The sequence below is a fragment of the Salvelinus alpinus genome, chromosome 17 (assembly GCF_045679555.1).
Source record: "Salvelinus alpinus chromosome 17, SLU_Salpinus.1, whole genome shotgun sequence".
In the NCBI taxonomy this organism is placed as follows: Eukaryota; Metazoa; Chordata; class Actinopteri; order Salmoniformes; family Salmonidae; genus Salvelinus; species Salvelinus alpinus.
This window is the reverse complement of record NC_092102.1, coordinates 28662804-28681838: the sequence shown is the minus strand read 5'-3', so window position 1 is coordinate 28681838 and position 19035 is coordinate 28662804. Positions and strand designations below refer to the sequence as shown.

At 46.0% G+C, this 19035-nt stretch overlaps 1 protein-coding gene across 3 annotated transcripts in view; it reads left to right on the top strand.

Moving 5' to 3' along the window:
- Window positions 1–18951, top strand: part of LOC139542674 (nucleolar protein 4-like) — a 182357-nt gene extending 163406 nt beyond the window's left edge. For 2 of the 3 annotated variants that reach the window (XM_071348396.1, XM_071348399.1), the window contains 6 exons: window positions 7436–7794; window positions 8884–9060; window positions 9503–9691; window positions 12243–12362; window positions 12630–12834; window positions 13173–18951. In XM_071348396.1, coding sequence (XP_071204497.1) covers window positions 7436–7794; window positions 8884–9060; window positions 9503–9691; window positions 12243–12362; window positions 12630–12834; window positions 13173–13396 — 1274 coding nt within the window. In that variant the 3' untranslated portion in view covers window positions 13397–18951. The remainder of the gene's footprint in view (window positions 1–7435; window positions 7795–8883; window positions 9061–9502; window positions 9692–12242; window positions 12363–12629; window positions 12835–13172) is intronic. The other variant, XM_071348397.1, reaches the window with a different exon arrangement.
- The last annotated feature ends 84 nt before the right edge of the window (window positions 18952–19035 follow it).

The window sequence follows — 19035 nt, the reverse complement described above, 5'->3', positions numbered from 1 at the left end:
AAATAAAACACTAATATATCTTGATTAGATAAGGATTCACCCCCTGAGGCAATACATGTTAGAAACACCTTTGGCAGCGATTACAGCTGTGGGTCTTTTTGAGTAAGTTTCTAAGAGCTTTGCACACCTGGATTGTACAATATTTGCCCATTAGTCTTTAAAAAATACTTCAAGCTCTGTCAAGTTGGTTGTTGATCATTGCTAGAAAGCAATTTTCAACGCTTGCCATAGATTTTCAAGCCGATTTAAGTCAAAAACTGTAACTAGGCAACTCCAGTGTATATTTGGCCTTGTGTTTTAGGTTATTGTCCTGCTGAAAGGTGAATTTGTCTCCCAGTGTTTGTTGGAAAGCAGACTGAACCAGGTTTTCCTCTAGGATTTTGCCTGTGCTTAGCTGTATTCCGTTTATTTTTATCCTAAAAAAACTCCCTAGTCATTGCCGATGACAAGTATACCCATAACATGGCCACCACCATGCTTGAAAATATGAAGAGTGGTACTCCGTGATGGGTTGTGTTTGGGGCCAATCAAACACAACACTTTGTATTCAGGACAAAAAGTGTATTTTTTTGCAGTATCAATTAAGTGCCTTGTTGCAAACATGATGCATGTTTTGGAGTATTTGTATTCTGTACAGGCTTCCTTCTTTCCCCTCTGCCATTTAGTTTTCTTATATCACAACTATTAAACTCGGTAACTGTTTAAAAATCACCATTGGCCTCATGGTGAAATCCCTGAGCGGTTTCCTTCCTCTCCGGAAACTGAGTTAGGAAAGATGTTTGTATCTTTGTAGTGACTGTGTTTATTGATACACCATCCAAAGCCTAATTTATAACTTCACCATGCTCAAAGGGATATTCAGTGTCTGCTTTTTTTATTTGTACACATCTACCAAAAACCCTTCTTTGCGAGGCATTGAAAAACCTCCCTGGTCTTTGTGGTTGTGTGTGAATCTGTGTTTGAAATTCTGATAATTGTATGTGTGGGTAACAAAGAAGCAGTCATTCAAAAATCATGTTAACCACTATTATTGAACAAAGAATGTGTCACGCCCTGACTTTAGTTATATTTGGTTTCTTTATTATTTGGTTAGTTCAAGGATGTGACAAGGGTGGTTTGTTTAGTTTTTGTATTGTCTATGGGTTTTTGTCTTGTCTAGGGTTTTTGTTATCTATGGGGATTTTGTATTGTCTAGGGGTAATTAGGTTGATGGTGGCCTGGATGGGTTCCCAATCAGAGACAGCTGTTTATCGTTGTCTCTGATTGGGGAGCCTATTTAGGTTGCCATTTTCCAAGTTGGTTTTGTGGGTAGTTGTCCTTGTTTAGTTGCCTGTGAGCACTACGTTGGCGGCACGGTTCGTTTTGTGAGTTTGTTAGTGTTCTTTGTTTAAATAAATAGAGGAATGGATTCTAATCACGCTGCCCCTTGGTCCACTCCTTTAAATGGCCGTGACAGAATGAGTGTGAGCTCATTAGGCCGTCATTCTAAGTAAGAATCTGTTCTTAACCTACTTGCCTAGTTAAATAAAAAATATATTATGTGATTCGTTAAACACATTTTTACTCCTGAACGTATTTAGGCTTGCCATAACAAAGGGGTTGAATACTTATTGACTGAACACATTTCAGCTTTAAATTAGTTATTTATTTCAAAAATGTTCCACAAACAAAATTCCACTTTGACATTTTATGGTATTGTGTGTAGATCAGTGATACAATTTAAACATTTTAAATTCATGCTGTAACCCAACAAAATAGCTTGTGTTCAATTAGAAATGGGTAGATTACTAGCCATGAATGTTGACTTGAAAAGGCTCACACTGTGACTTAGTAGATTTGAAAGTGTGCACCTCTCTGAAATGATAAACGCTGCTATAATACTCTCTGTGTCTGATCGGATGAAACTAAAGCAACAAGATGGATTGCATTGCAGTGTGTGTGTGCGTGCATGCATGCAGACATGTGTGTTAATGCCCAGTGGTGTGCAAGAACAGTTGGAGATGAATACTGTTAGGATGGCTGATACAGCCTCCTCTTCCTGTGTCTGTCTACTGTGGAGCGACCTGACTGCCTCCTTCCTGCCTCCCAGAGAGGAGCATGGAGAAAACATTGATTGACTGTCTCACTCCCACCCCCTCCTCCACCTCCCCTGGTCCCCTGAGTCTGCTTCTGCCCTGGCTGCTAAAAGGCGCAAGGGCGTTTTAGGTGTGTGTGCACGCAAGCTTGTATTGAAGTGTGTGTGTGCGCTATGAGGTCTTTCCTGCTTGGAGGCCCAAGGGCTTTTTAGGTGTGTGTGCGCGTGTGTGGGCGAGCACCTGTCCGTGCATGTACATGTGTGTGTCCTTTGCTCTCTGAGTCCTTTCCTGTCTTAAACACAGACAGTCTCCTCTGCCCTAATGCCCATCAGCCTGCTAAACACTCCCATGTATCAGTGACATTCACAATTCACAGGGGCCTCCTGCACATCACTGTCACTCCCTCCTCATGAGAGAGATAGTCAGGAGAGAGAGAGAGTCAGGGATGGAGGGAAGCAGGGAGAGAGAGAGTCAGGGATGGAGGGAGGCAGGGAGAGAGAGTCAGGGAGAGAGAGGCAGGGAGAAAGAGAGTCAGGGATGGAGGGAGGCAGGGAGAAAGAGAGTCAGGGATGGAGGCAGGGAGAAAGAGAGAGAGTCAGGGATGGAGGGAGACAGGGCGAGAGAGAGTCAGGGATGGAGGGAGGCAGGGAGAGAGAGAGAGAGTTAGGGATGGAGGGAGAGAGCGAGGCAGGGAGAGAGAGAGAGAGTCAGGGATGGAGGGAAGCAGGGAGAGTCAGGGATGGAGGGAGGCAGGGAGAAAGAGAGAGAGAGTCAGGGATGAGGGAGGCAGGGAGAGAGAGAGTCAGGGATGGAGGGAGACAGGGAGAGAGAGAGTTAGGGATGGAGGGAGACAGGGAGATAGAGAGTCAGGGATGGAGGGAGAGAGAGAGAGAGAGTCAGGGATGGAGGGAGACAGAGAAAGAGAGAGAGAGAGAGAGAGTCAGGGATGGAGAGAGAGAGAGAGAGAGAGAGTCAGGGATGGAGGGAGACAGGAAGAGAGAGAGTCAGGGATGGAGGGAGACAGGGAGAGAGAGAGAGAGAGAGTCCGGGATGGAGGGAGAGAGAGAGAGAGAGAGAGAGAGAGAGAGAGAGAGAGAGAGAGAGAGAGAGAGTCAGGGATGGAGGGAGACAGGGAGAGAGAGAGTCAGGGATGGATTTTAATTTTTCCAAGAGGGAGCAGGGATGTGCCTTTTTTACATGTATCCTCCATGCATATAGAATAGAAACAGACCTATCCCCTAGCCCAAATCCAGATGTTCTATGTTGTCCTGATCACATTGGAGAGTGGGGAGAGAGGGAGAGATATTGCAGAGAAAGGGAGAGTTGCAGGTAGAGGAAAAGAGCAGTGTTCAAAGCAGTGATGTGTCTCAAAATCAGCCCAGTCTCAATGAAGAAACTGGTTCATCAGGAGAGTATTACTGTGGTTGACACATTTCTCTCTCCACTATATGCTCTCTCTCTCTCTCTCTCTTTCTCTCAATGTACATTGATGTACTGTAGTGTTGTGTTGAGACTGGAGAGGTCATATTTACCACGCTGTGCTTCACACTGTGTACATTTACACTGCCAAGGACAAGCAGAGACAGCCATGTTAACCCCGCTAGGATATTCCAGGTGCTGCTAACACTATATGGCTGAGTTCCACATAGCATTTGACCAGGGCCAAAAGTAGTGTGTTATGTAAGGAATATAGAATGAGTCATTAGTAGACATTAAAGCTGTGGGTGGGAGAAAGTGGAAGTGTCCTCTCTACATGACTTTAGCAGCATGTCTGTCTGTCTGCACTCTGCATTCCTAGACTACTAATAGGCCTAGTAGTCTGCCATGAAGTGGGGAATGAAACAAAACATCCTCTACTTTGTCTGGTCTCCGTCAACATGCATAGCCACTGTTATTCAGGGTTAAATGTACTATCTGTGTGTGTTTGTGTCTTTACTGTACTATAGCCCTATTTGTGTTACTCTGTCTGTCAGTCCGTCTGTCTCGGCATCTAGATCTTCAGTTGTGTATTCTGAGTAAATGAACCTACATGTTTGCCATATTGGCATGTTTGGTTTATTTGGATAGGAACAGGTAGCTTACAAATTCATTGACACGCTAAACAATCATCTGATGCGTTGTGCCATCCATTGTGTGTATATCTTACCCTAATTTTCAACATTGGTCCCTAGATGGGTGCTGCTGACAGTACAGTACAGTACATGGAGGGTACAGTACAGGGAGGATACAGTACAGTACAGGGAGGATACAGTACAGTAGAGTACAGGGAGGATACAGTACAGTACAGGAAGGATACAGTACAGTACAGGGAGAATACAGTACAGGGAGCATACAGTACAGGGAGGATACAGTACAGGCAGGATACGGTACAGTACAGGGAGGATACAGTACAGGGAGGCTACAGTACACTACAGTACAGGCAGGATACAGTACAGTACAGTACAGGCAGGATACAGTACAGGGAGGATACAGTGCAGCACAGTACAGGGAGGATACAGTACAGCACAGTACATGGAGGATACAGTACAGGGAGGATACAGCACAGTACAGGGAGGATACAGTACAGTACAGTACAGGTAGGATGCAGTACAGTACAGGGAGGATACAGTACAGTACAGGGAGGATACAGTACAGTACAGAAAGGATACAGTACTGTACAGAAAGGGTACAGTACAGTACAGGGATGATACAGTACAGTACAGGGAGGATACAGTACAGGGATGATACAGTACAGGGAGGATACAGTACAGGGAGGATACAGTACAGTACAGGGATGATACAGTACAGGCAGGATACAGTACAGGGAGGATACAGTACAGTACAGGGAGGATACAGTACAGTACAGTACAGGGAGGATGCAGTACAGTACAGGGAGGATACAGTACAGTACAGGGAGGATACAGTACAGTACAGAAAGGATACAGTACTGTACAGAAAGGGTACAGTACAGTACAGGGATGATACAGTACAGTACAGGGAGGATACAGTACAGGGATGATACAGTACAGGGAGGATACAGTACAGGGAGGATACAGTACAGTACAGGGATGATACAGTACAGGCAGGATACAGCCCAGGGAGGATACAGATACAGGAAAGAGCTGGGTGTCGTGTGCCTTTAAGAGCAGCAGAGGAGGGTGACTCCCCCAGCCGGCGACCATGGTCTTGCTGAGGGGGATTTGTGTTGAGCTGGCAGGAATTAGGCTGGCCTTATTCTCCATGCATGAATAGTTTTATACTCTCTCATTCTCTCCCCCATCGCTCTCTCATTCTCTCCCCCATCGCTCTCTCATTCTCTCCCCCATCGCTCTCTCATTCTCTCCCCCATCGCTCTCTCATTCTCCTTTTCTATCATCTTCCTTTCTTGTCTTTTTGCTCTTCCCCTTCCTTTTACCTCCCCTCTCTTGCCTCCCTTTCTCTCAATCTCTTCATCCCTGTCAGCCTCCGCCTCTCGCTCCCTCCTCCCACTCTATCCCCCTCCTCTTGCTCTCCCTTGCTTCATACCCTCTCCTCTTTCCCTCTGTCTTTCTCTACCCCCCCCCCCCCTCTGACCTCCTTCCTAGTTCCTAGCCTCTCTCTATCCCCACACACTGGTCTCTACTCTCTACCCATACCTCCCTCTACCATGGAATAACCCACTCTCTCTGATCCCTCTCTTGCTCCCTTTCTAAATATCTACCTCCTCACTATCCCTGCCCTTGTTTCTTCCCCACCTCCCCAAGCTCCCTTCCCTCCCTCCTCTCCCTTCTTTCCCTCCCCCTCCCTCCTCTCCCTTATCCCCCCCTCCCTCTCTGTCATTGACCTGCTCTATGGCTGTGGCTGTCTCTCCTCCCCTCCCTCATTGGAAGCTTTGGAAAGCTGACCCCAATGCTGCCCCCCCCCCCCCACACACACACACACACACACACACACACACACACACACACACACACACACACACACACACACACACACACACACACACACACACACACACACACACACACTGGGAGAGGCACGTGAGCCCCTCTTAGTCCCACTCAGAGGGTTATGCATACAGTCCAGGCAGTGTGTCTGTGAGAATGGGAGTCTGTGTGATGAGGCCAAGCAGAGGTCCTTAGGCCCACCCCACCACCACTACACTATACTAGAGGTGGTGGAGCACTGCACAGCACTGCTCTCAGCTGCACAAGAGATACTACAGTCCCTCCTATTACTAGTCATTGTGTGTGTGTGTGTGTGTGTGTGTGTGTGTGTGTGTGTGTGTGTGTGTGTGTGTGTGTGTGTGTGTGTGTGTGTGTGTGTGTGTGTGTGTGTGTGTGTGTGTGTGTGTGTGTGTGTGTGTGTGTGTGTGTGTGTGTGTGCGAGCGTGTTTGACAGAGACAGGGACAAGGAGGACTGTGGAAAACAAAAACACACAGGCCATCCATCAGCGTGGCTCAGTGGCAGAGTCATGCACTAAACAATCACTTATTTAGTAGCTGCCGCTGGTTGAGTTAAGAAGCTAGCTGCTCGCCACAGGCTGATGGATGGGAGGTTACCACTTTCTCTGGTGGGGAGAGAGGAGGGGAGGGATGTGTGTGTAGAGACAAGTAGACGAGCTGGGCTCATGGATGGCCAGACTTGGTGTTAGTTTGCCTCGTTCTATGGTGTGCAGTGTTGTACGGTGTAACCTACAGCGTGCGACTGGGGTACAGGGGAGGTGCCGGTGCTATCCTCCCTGTGCTTCCCTCTCTCTACGCTCTAACTCGGAGTGCCCTGCTTTCATGAATAAGTATCACTGGCTGCCTAGCCTTGGTCCTGCTTGGATGGCTTTAATTAACTAACTCACAGCACCATAGCAAACGTCTCTGCCTGTCTCTCTGCCTGTCTCTCTGCCCATCTCTCTGCCTGTCTCTCTGCCCGTCTCTCGGCCTGTCTCTCTGCATGTCTCTCTGCCCGTCTCTCTGCCTGTCTCTCTGCCCGTCTCTCGGCCTGTCTCTCTGCATGTCTCTCTGCCCGTCTCTCTGCCTGTCTCTCTGCCCGTCTCTCGGCCTGTCTCTCTGCATGTCTCTCGGCCTGTCTCTCTGCATGTCTCTCTCCATGTCTCTCTGCATGTCTCTCTGCCTGCCTGCTGCACCATGGCTGTAACACTACTGAGTGCACTATATAGCCACCACACTGAGTGTTCCATGGCCATTCATACTGACTACAACAGCTCTCTCTACTGCTAATTAACGGTACTGACACACGGAGGCCTTGGCTGGGTAGAGGCTGGGATTCATACTCAAGGTGTGATGTAGGCTACACATATTTCCCGTCCCTCTATAAATGTCTGGAGCTGGTGTTGTCTGATGATGATTCTACCAGTCTAATTGGTATCCGTCCCTGTGTTTTCACAGATGACTCATCCTCGGAGAGCGGCAGCGGGAACGGCATGCACACCATGACACTTCTGTCTGCGGGCGGGGCGGCCCCGGGGTCTGAGAGGTGCATGGAGGGAACCCCGTACAGGAAGGTGGTAAACGGCAACAGGCCCCCGGCCCCGCTGGACTTCAGCACCACCTCCTCGTCCTCATCGTCCGAGGACCAACAGGCTCCAGTCAACCTGAGTGAGACCAGGCTGCCTGGGTCGGCCCTGATGGGCCCCTTCCAGCTCGACCCCCCAGACGAGCTGCGCAGGAAGTACCCCGTCAAGCCTCTCGCCCATGCCGCTGAGCTGCGCCTGGACAGAGACTCGATCAGGGACTATGGCAACAAGGTGGGGTCTTCTGCCCAGACCTGCGTCTGAAAATATTTGAAATACTTTAGCTGAGATTGATTGAGTTTCCCTGGTGCAATGAACCAATAGAATAGGATGCAAAACTGCAAGCCTCGCCCATCTGGCACTCTAGGCAGACTTAAACAAACAGTAAAAGTATTTGAAAGATTTCAAGTAGTATTTGACCCCAGGTCTAATGGTGATATATTACACACAAAGTGATAATGTTGAGCAATGAGCCCACCAGGACAGTGTGAGTAACAGCTCAGTGTGCCATTGTTATAGACGACTACTGTCTTGCTATGACCGACTATGAAGGGTGAGGTCTGCACAAGAAGGTGAGGTTCATTGCCAGGGCATTGCACAAAGCTGAGAAGTTTCCATTGAGATCTCGCCAAACTGCAATTACTTATACATTTCCTGTGGATGGAGAATGAATAGACGCCATTTTGAGAAGGTTCTCAGTTCAGATTCCAAGACATCAATCTTGACAGAAAACCAGCAAGACAATGTGCATGAGAGCAGTGAGAGTTGCTGTGCCAGGAGAAGTAGCCTAGTTGTGTTGCTGTACTTGTGATGAACATCCATACAGGAGTCAGTGGAGGACAGTATGAAAGGAGAGGGGATAAAAGGTTATTCTTTCCTGCTCTCTGGCTATTGAATGAGACACACACTTCACCATGCTCTGACAATGCAGCGTTGTCCTTGAAAGCATCTTATTTGCCACATTGGAAGGATCAAACAAATAGAACTGTTTCGCCACAACAACATCTAGCAGTGTTTTGTGCCTCGCTGTCATCAGTGTTCCTCACCATTGAGATTGTACCGGGTGCTTTTCAATGTCACCTAGCATACAGGCTGAGTGAAAATCTTACCCCGGCTTTGCGTCTGTTCTTTCTTTGTCTGTGCTTATTCTGTGTGTCTGTGTGTGTGTGTGTGTGTGTGTGTGTGTGTGTGTGTGTGTGTGTGTGTGTGTGTGTGTGTGTGTGTGTGTGTGTGTGTGTGTGTGTGTGTGTGCACTTGTGCTTGTGTTTTGATGTGTGTGTGTGTATGTGCACGTGCACCTATATGTGTGTGTGTGTGTGACAGTCTCCTCAGTACAGCTCAGGAAGCTACGACTCATTGAAGATGGAGACATGTGCCGAGGACCTGACCGTGACCAGAGGCGTGGCGGTGGCAGACGACGATGACGACGATGATCACGACGACAGTGACAAGATCAATGACACCGAGGGCAAGGACCCCGAGAGACTAAAGGCCTTCAACGTAAGAGCTGCTCTCACCTCAGCTAGACACAACCGCACACACAGCGTGCACACATGCACACGCCACACGTGCGCGAACACACACACACACAATGAAAGAGCTCCTCTCACCTTTACATGACCTTCACCACACCTTTACATGACCTTCACCTCACCTTTACATGACCTTCACCTCACCTTTACATGACCTTCACCTCACCTTTACATGACCTTCACCTCACCTTTACATGACCTTCACCTCACCTTTACATGACCTTCACCTCACCTTTACATGACCTTCACCTCACCTTTACATGACCTTCACCTCACCTTTACATGACCTTCACCTCACCTTTACATGACCTTCACCTCACCTTTACATGACCTTCCCCTCAGGAACACTGGAAGCAGCAGAGCAGACACACACGCTTTTTTCTACAGGATTTTTGTAATCTTCTTCTCAGATGTTTGTGCGTCTGTTTGTGGATGAGAACCTGGACCGCATGGTGCCCATCTCCAAGCAGCCCAAGGAGAAGATCCAGGCCATCATCGAGTCGTGTAGCCGCCAGTTCCCAGAGTTCGAGCTGCGCGCTCGCAAGCGCATCCGCACCTACCTCAAATCCTGCCGCCGAATGAAGAAGAACGGCATGGAGGTACGTACCACATCTATCATACCTCCTCTCTCTCATTCCTACTGTCTTTCATCCCTCCATCTGTCTCTCTCTCATTCCTACTGTCTTTCATCCCTCCATCTCTGTCTCTCTCTCATTCCTACTGTCTTTCATCCCTCCATCTGTCTCTCTCTCATTCCTACTGTCTTTCATCACTCCATCTCTGTCTCTCTCTCATTCCTACTGTCTTTCATCCCTCCATCTGTCTCTCTCTCATTCCTACTGTCTTTCATCCCTCCATCTGTCTCTCTCTCATTCCTACTGTCTTTCATCACTCCATCTCTGTCTCTCTCTCATTCCTACTGTCTTTCATCCCTCCATCTGTCTCTCTCTCATTCCTACTGTCTTTCATCACTCCATCTCTGTCTCTCTCTCATTCCTACTGTCTTTCATCCCTCCATCTGTCTCTCTCTCATTCCTACTGTCTTTCATCCCTCCATCTGTCTCTCTCTCATTCCTACTGTCTTTCATCCCTCCATCTGTCTCTCTCTCATTCCTACTCTCTTTCATCCCTCCATCTGTCTCTCTCTCATTCCTACTGTCTTTCATCCCTCCATCTGTCTCTCTCTCATTCCTACTGTCTTTCATCCCTCCATCTGTCTCTCTCTCATTCCTACTCTCTTTCATCCCTCCATCTGTCTCTCTCATTCCTACTGTCTTTCATCCCTCCATCTGTCTCTCTCTCATTCCTACTGTCTTTCATCCCTCCATCTCTGTCTCTCTCTCATTCCTACTGTCTTGCATCCCTCCATCTGTCTCTCTCTCATTCCTACTGTCTTTCATCCCTCCATCTGTCTCTCTCTCATTCCTACTGTCTTTCATCCCTCCATCTGTCTCTCTCTCATTCCTACTGTCTTGCATCCCTCCATCTCTGTCTCTCTCTCATTCCTACTGTCTTTCATCCCTCCATCTGTCTCTCTCTCATTCCTACTGTCTTGCATCCCTCCATCTGTCTCTCTCTCATTCCTACTGTCTTTCATCCCTCCATCTCTGTCTCTCTCTCATTCCTACTGTCTTTCATCCCTCCATCTGTCTCTCTCTCATTCCTACTGTCTTTCATCCCTCCATCTGTCTCTCTCATTCCTACTGTCTTTCATCCCTCCATCTGTCTCTCTCTCATTCCTACTGTCTTTCATCACTCCATCTCTGTCTCTCTCTCATTCCTACTGTCTTTCATCCCTCCATCTGTCTCTCTCTCATTCCTACTCTCTTTCATCCCTCCATCTGTCTCTCTCATTCCTACTCTCTTTCATCCCTCCATCTCTGTCTCTCTCTCATTTCTACTGTCTTTCATCCCTCCATCTCTGTCTCTCTCTCATTCCTACTCTCTTTCATCCCTCCATCTCTGTCTCTCTCTCATTCCTACTCTCTATCATACCTCCTCTCGCTCTCATTCCTACTCTCTATCATACCTCCTCTCTCTCATTCCTACTCTCTTTCATCCCTCCATCTGTCTCTCTCATTCCTACTCTCTTTCATCCCTCCATCTCTGTCTCTCTCTCATTCCTCATTCTGTGTGTGGCTGGTTTAGATGTACCATACCTATCTAGCCTCTCTCTCTCATCCCTCCCTCTCTCGTGGTCCTGTGTGTGGCTGGTCTGGTAGCCATTTGCCCTCTCCCCCAACATCCCCCATGTATAGATGATGTCTGGGCTCTGTCTAGCAACAGTACTCCCATAGGATTCATCATCATTCATTTTTTTTTGCTGGTTTGTATCACCATTGGTTCTTAGATCATGATATAATACTTTTGTTTTGTCCCTTACCTGGTAAAATATCCGGTTGAAAATGTAGTCAGTGTTCATGTGTCTGGTTAGGAAGGAGACTATCTAGTATAACTTCATCTATAAGAGATGATTTGGAAACTTCTTGTAATGAGCAGGTGCGTCTGAAAATGTTTTGGGCTCTTTAATGCCCCCCTGTGGTCAATGGGCTCTTTACTGCCCCCCTGTGGTCAATGGGCTCTTTACTGCCCTCCTGTGGTCAATGGGTTCTTTATTGCCCTCCTGTGGTCAATGGGTTCTTTACTGCCCCCCTGTGGTCAATGGGCTCTTTACTGCCCCCCTGTGGTCAATGGGCTCTTTACTGCCCTCCTGTGGTCAATGGGTTCTTTATTGCCCTCCTGTGGTCAATGGGTTCTTTACTGCCCCCCTGTGGTCAATGGGCTCTTTACTGCCCTCCTGTGGTCAATGGGTTCTTTATTGCCCTCCTGTGGTCAATGGGTTCTTTACTGCCCCCCTGTGGTCAATGGGCTCTTTACTGCCCTCCTGTGGTCAATGGGTTCTTTATTGCCCTCCTGTGGTCAATGGGTTCTTTTCACACAATGTTGGGATGTTCACATTATGGTGCCTACTGTGTACACACTACTGTATGCAGTGTTGATTATTCTGGCAAGAATTCAAGCAAAGCATAACTGTCTATTCTTACGCAAACTGCAGACAGTAAAGGCTATAACAAGCATTATTCAACCTTAAAAAGGGTACTTTGCTCTGACTTGGGGATGAATTTGTGCTGATTGTTTCTCCCCTGCCAGACACGACCCACCCCACCTCACCTCACCTCAGCCATGGCTGAGAACATCCTGGCAGCCGCCTGCGAGAGCGAGACACGCAAGGCTGCCAAGAGGATGCGGCTGGATGTCTACCAGGCACATGTGAGTGCTCTCGTGTGTGTGTGTGTGTGTGTGTGTGTGTGTGTGTGTGTGTGTGTGTGTGTGTGTGTGTGTGTGTGTGTGTGTGTGTGTGTGTGTGTGTGTGTGTGTGTGTGTGTGTGTGTGTGTGTGTGTGTGTGTATTTTCTCAGGTGGGTGGATGTACTGTGGATGTTTTCCAATAGCCAATGGCGAAGTCTGTTCTTCTTAACCTTGAGTATATTATATACTTGGAAGTGGGACTGAACTCTCTCGTCTCGTCTCCCCCCAGGAGGAGCAGATAGCACTTGACAAGCCCAGTTCTCGCGAGCCAGCCTCCCTGGCCCACTCTGCCTACTCCCTGGCCGCCTCAGCCTACTCCCAGGACCAGCTCTACATCAACGGTGGGCTCAACTACAGTTACCGTGGTTACGGGGGCCTAGGAGCAAGCATGCAACACCCTGTCTCCTTGACAACCGCCACTGCTCAGAGCAACGGTGAGAGAGGATGCTTCACGTCTTTGATTGACCAGCGAATGGCATCTTAGAGTAGCAGCATACCTTAGCTTACCTGAAGCATGCTCCTTGTACTGTAGCAGCAGCACTGGCCTAGTTAAGAATGGACTGAGATGTATTGAAACATATCGAGAATGAAAAATCAATTCCATATTTAAATAATGCCCATATTTGGACGTAGCAAACATTTACAAACATACATAAAATATATTTCCTACTGTTGATAAGTGGATAAGAATGCATATTTACAATTTCTAAGAGTTACATTTGTAGTAAAATGCCCCCAGTAGGTGTCTTCATTTAAGTGTGTTTTTCCCCAGGCCCTACTGACCTCAGCATGAAGTCCCTGGTGTCCAACTCGTCATCGGCCAGCTCCAACAGCCACGGGCGGAGCGGTGGCGGCGGAGGGAGCGGGGCCTCGGCACAGCTCAGCCCCACGGAGATCACAGCCGTGCGTCAGCTCATCGCCGGCTACCGCGAGTCAGCCGCCTTCCTGCTCCGCTCGGCCGACGAGCTAGAGACCCTGATCCTGCAGCAGAACTGAGATGAAAACTCCATCTCCCCCCGACTCCCTCCTTCTCCCTCTCTCACTCCAACTCTCCCACACGAACCCTAACTAACCGACCAACCACTCTCGCACTCAGCAGATCCATTCGTCCGTGATATCGTCCTCCTCCACCAACCTTTACATTCTCCTCATCGCCAGGAAAAGAAGGCATGCAACAGCGCTACCTTCCTCTAGTCTAATAATCCAAAGGCCTTTGATTGTTTTGGCATTAGTGCGTGGAGAGAAAGAGCACTGTCTGTGACCACTTGGGAACAGCGTTTCTCCCTCTCTTCAACCACCTGTAAAGGAACGCGCTCCCTCCCAATCATAACAGCTCTCCCTCACTCCCATAGCTCTGTGGAAAGAAGAGGGATGACACAGAGAGTCGGAAATTAGTCTACCTAGTGTGGGGGAGAGAGTGGTGGGCTGGTGCACTGGAGAACACTGAAGGGTTGTGCTGTAATGAGAGAAGAGCGCCCCCTTGTGTACGAATAAAATAAGTGGATCCTTTTTGTGTGCCAGGAAGCTCTATGTGCTGCAGTACACAGATCCCCTAAACAACCTCGCCCTCCCCAATAACAATGAAAGCGAGACTCCCTGATTAGTACAAAGAAAAATCCTTTGATTTGAATCAGTTAGGTTTTTCGAAGCCTGTAGAATATTTACGTTTGTTTGGCACCGTTCCAAGCTACTGAAAAGGGGTGTTGACTGATCTGAAAGAGAGCACTAACTATAAGACACTGAACCACTTTGTTAATGAAAAGAGGCTAAGGAAGAAGACTGGGGGAAAAAATGTAAAAAGAGAGACAACTTGTCGCGCTCGCTGTAAATAAGCTCTCTGTGTCCTAAAGCACTTTCCCCTGATTCAGACCTCACCTACCCGTTGAGTAATAAAGACCGTGATGTCCCGGGAGCAACACTTTAACTTATGCATTATGGAGATGCCATCTTTTCCACATGGAAATACCTCAGATCTACCAACCAACCGTTCTAGTACTTCATTCATACTGGGTGCCGTTATCATACAATGCTCACCAGTTACTACCTGATGTGTTCAGTGTTTTCAAAGACCTGCAGGAAGCAACGTCTTAACCATTTCAAGAAGAATAAATATTGTAACTATAGTTAAAATTTTATCCCAAACGAACTATTGTTTGTCCCGTTATTTGTGTAATGTATATATTCAGTCCATATTTGATTCTAGAAGCATCAGTAAAGTGAAGGACTGGGGGCAAGGAAGTATGTTCTGTGGGAGACTGAACCTCTCCAAAGGTAGCTGGAGATTTTTTTCCAGAGGCCTCCATGTTTTCCACCCCCCTGGTGGCTCGTTGCTCCCCCATCAATTCCAGGTTTTGGTTTGTCCCGATCTGGTTGTCAACACTCATCACTCGATGATACCGTCTCTTCTGGGTCTGGTTCTGCATTCCTCTCTCTAACCTACCCTCCTCCGGACCTATACCCCCCCCCCCATCCCCTTCTCCCCCCTGACCTTACCTGAGCTCTGTCCGGCTTAGTTCTGGACCTTGGTTCTGGGAGGAATTCTGTATTTCTTTGTCTATTGACTCTTTGAGATGGCCATTAATCCACGCTGCTGCTATATGGACCGGACTTTTGCCACAGACCTATAACCTCAAGTCAGGACGCCAGCCTCCTGCACAACCAGAGCACCTCAAGACAACAACACAAACAAAAAGAAGCAAAAACTACTCGAGACAGATAAGAGACAAAAATTTAATTTTTGAAAACGACATGCCATCCCAGTCAGTTGCTTCTCTCTGCTACTAGGCACTCTGGTTGATCTTTTTGTTCTTTCGTAAGGCTGTGTTGTTTTTACATTAACTTTTTCCTTTGTAGTTTTCTTCATGAGTTTGAACCTCTGGAGGCATAAATGGAGCAATGTGCTTCTCTTGCAGCCACTCACAAGGGTGATCTGGGCCTATCTATCTTACTGTACAATGTGTGGCCAAAGTCTGTGAGGTTTGTACCTTTTTAGAACGAGAGGAGAAAAAAAGCTAAATGTTTCTTCAAGAGGCAAGCCTGAAGGGGCTCATTGTTGTGTCACTGTAATTTGCTCCCTTTTGCACACTGAAGCAACAGAAATCTGTGACGAAGGCTCTGCTTGTTCAGGGCTCCATCTTGCACTGGCGAGGTGTGTACTACTAAAGGAAAGAGGAAGAGTATCGCAATGCAGTTGATAATCATCACATTCCTGGCCCTTGACTGCATAGTGTTAACGAAAAGAGGCTATCTGAGCCCAAAGTGCGAGTTGTACAACGCATCACATACGACCACCTCTATTGTGTAAATGAAAGCCATTGATTTAGGTGCACTAGCTCCATGGCCTGTGAGAGGTCATGTCTAGAAGGGATTCCCCTGATGTCAAAGTGATGTCAAAACATAGATATTCGAGTCACATCAGGGAGAATTTTTGCATTTTAGTTAACCCTAACTATTTTCCTAACCTTAACCTGCTGCATAAGTTCTCCGAACCTGCTATGAAAAGTCACTAATGACATTAGCGGCATCCCATCTAGTCAAGACCCCTGTGAGAGATTGAATGGAGCACTGGGCTCACTGGCAACATTCTGAACCACAGAACAACACCTTGATCTATCCGCCTAGCATACATGTGCAATGTCAAATCTGATCTCCATAATGAGTACAAAATTATTAAGAAAACATTTTTTTTTTATGTTATGGAAATAGTATGCCTAGATAGAAAGTAGAAAATGAAGTCCAAGAAGTCCACTTCATCTCAGAGCAAGCTCTTGATTGAATCTGCTTAGTGGGTAAAAAAATGACAAACACAAGAGAAATATGCAAAATGACCAGTCAAGAGGAAACCCCCTCACTGTGTTCTCTCTCAATGTGGCTTTGATGGCTTCAAAACGTGTTTTCTTATTAGTATCGCCCTCATTTCTGCGGATCCATCCTTCACTCTGCTTATGCCCTGGGATCTTAAGCTACAATTCTCTCAGTACAGTAGATGAATATGACGTTTTTTTGTGTGGGGGGGGGGGGGGGGGCTAGAATTAACTTAGAAGGGGATTCTCTTCATTCTTATTCACTTCAGTCTTAAAACTGCCTTTTTTGCCACTGCAGGTTTGAGGTTTCAAAGGATTGCCAGACAAGTAGTACAAGCAGTGCTGTTGCCAAACTGTACATAGTGCTGTAATTTATGATCTTACAGAGCAGTTGCTAGAGACAGTTTTGCCGTCCTCTGTATTTCCCTACTACCCCAGGTCAACACAGAGCGATGGATGGATCCTACCTCTTTAGAAATGACCAGTTGAGCGCTGCTGAATTTTGTACTGTCACATGCCACGAACGTCTGCTATATAGTTTAGTGGGAAAAATAAGAAGATTGTGAAAGTTATGCATTTGTAATATAGACGAGGGACAATTAAATGTATCTCTAAGAAGGTGGTAAGAGATTATATAGTAAAGCTCTCACTAAATACTCCTCCCTCCTCCTCCGTTTGCACCTCTGGGGTTTGCTCTGTAGTTTCTCACAGACAGCTACATACGTTAAGAAAACATACTGTAAAAATAGGCAAAAGACAATCTTGGAAATATGTAACTTGCTCACTGTTTAATTTCCATTCCTTTCTGTGTGCAGCTATTGTATACAGTGCGTCTTGGAGTATTTTAGCCATAATCACAGCATTCTTACTCAAACTTCTGGCTCCTTAACGGCGGTGGAGCGCTCATAGTGGCCCACTGTCGATACACATTTTCTATTTTTATTATTATTTTATACATATTTTGTAGTGCAAGTCAGTGGTATTATCAAATAATATTTTGTACAATACCAACATCTCAAGTGAAGTTACTCTGTATGCCTATACTGTACATTCCAAACAAGGATGTCAACACGTTTAACAACCAACCTGACCAGCTTCACGTTTAGTGATCTGACCTCTGTGCCCAACACAAAACCCACACCCTAACAAATGCTTGAGGGAGTGCTCTCTGTTAAGATTAGCATTGTTGACCTTGTGATTAGCTTCAAACATGTTGTTGATTGGAGCCATGATTATTCTCCTGCTTAGGGCCAAAAAGACTTGACATGCCAGAGAATGTGCCAACCAAGCACAGACCAAGTTTGCAACCTTAGCCATGGCCTTCATGAAACTCCTCCTCTCAGACTACTGCATGTATCTCTCCCCCTGGGAATGCTATGCAGCAGTGTCAGCACTTCAGTGAAGGGGCAGTGTTCTGAGTGTGGGAAAGGTGTGATTCCCTTAACCCTGATCATACTGTTTTAAGCGCCAACTGACATTGGACCTCAATGACTTTACAAATGTCACCCCCAACAGAGATGGTTCCACTCAGACAGGAGCAAAAATATGTGTGGTGCTGGTCAGGGTACCGCAAATGAACACACATTTTAAAACAAATATCTGCTTTGGTCAGATGTATAGCTCGACATAAAAACAAGAAAGGAGAAAAAAATGGTGTAACTTTTTATTTTTCTATCAGGGCAGTGTACAGCTACAGTCAAATTAAAATAGTTTTTCCGACCATAGTGTGTTTTATTTTATAATTTGGTGGTGCTTTGGATTCCTCGGTTCTGTTTTAGGTTTTCCACTTTACCTACTGTACGAGAAGCTGATTGTCTTTCTCAGTTTCGATTTGTACCTAATACCAATGTGAAACTGTATTTTCCTCCTGATTTTGGACTCAGTGGAAGTGTGATGTTTACATGTACAGATTTTTGCTATTCTTTTTTGTTGTTTTGTTTGGTCATTTCTCTCCACCCTGTTTTAAGTTAGTCTGATACCTTGTACATTGATGGGAAATGGGACCATGTCTAATTAGGTTAATGTCACATGGACACATATTTAGAAACTAGTTGTTGGGAGAGCTGTGTGCTTGGCTTAAGGAATGCCCTCTCCTTAGCTTACCTGATACACACAAACCAGTGAGTCACAGTGAACTGAAGCTCTGGTGTGACCACTTTACCAATATACGAGAATTTGTTCCTCAGTGAATGATAAGCCATTGACATGCCCTTGAAGGGTTTTCTAGACTATTAGTATATTTAGTGAGGAAAAACTCAACTGCAGACAAAAACCTCAGGAAAAGGACACTTTTTTAACACATCTTACTGAAGGCCCATTTCCCTCATTGATACCATATAAATTATATCAAAATTATTATTATTTTTTATATTTATTGTGTTATATATATATATAACAGTGGATACCTTTTTTTCCAGTACATGTGGCTAAATATTTTTATTATTTAGAAATATATATATATATATAATATATATATATATATTATGTGTGTGAAGCAACTTAAAGATTGAAAAAATAAGAAAAAAAATATTTCTGTTTGTTTAATGCAAAACAGCATGGGTGGTTCTTTTCCCTAACATATCACTTTGATTAATGAAAAACCAATGATTTGAAATGAAGCTTTCTTAAGTGTGATGTCACTGCTAAGGTAAAATGTTTCCAAACTTAAATGTGACTTTTTTTCTCCAAAGCTGTACATCACAAAGCTAAATATACTAATAAAACAGTGTGCTATCTATTAAACAGAAACCAATGTCTTTTTGTCTTTTGCCAGGGATGTAATAAGGGAACGGTTGTTTTTACAAAATATATGTATAGGTATTACCTTTAGTG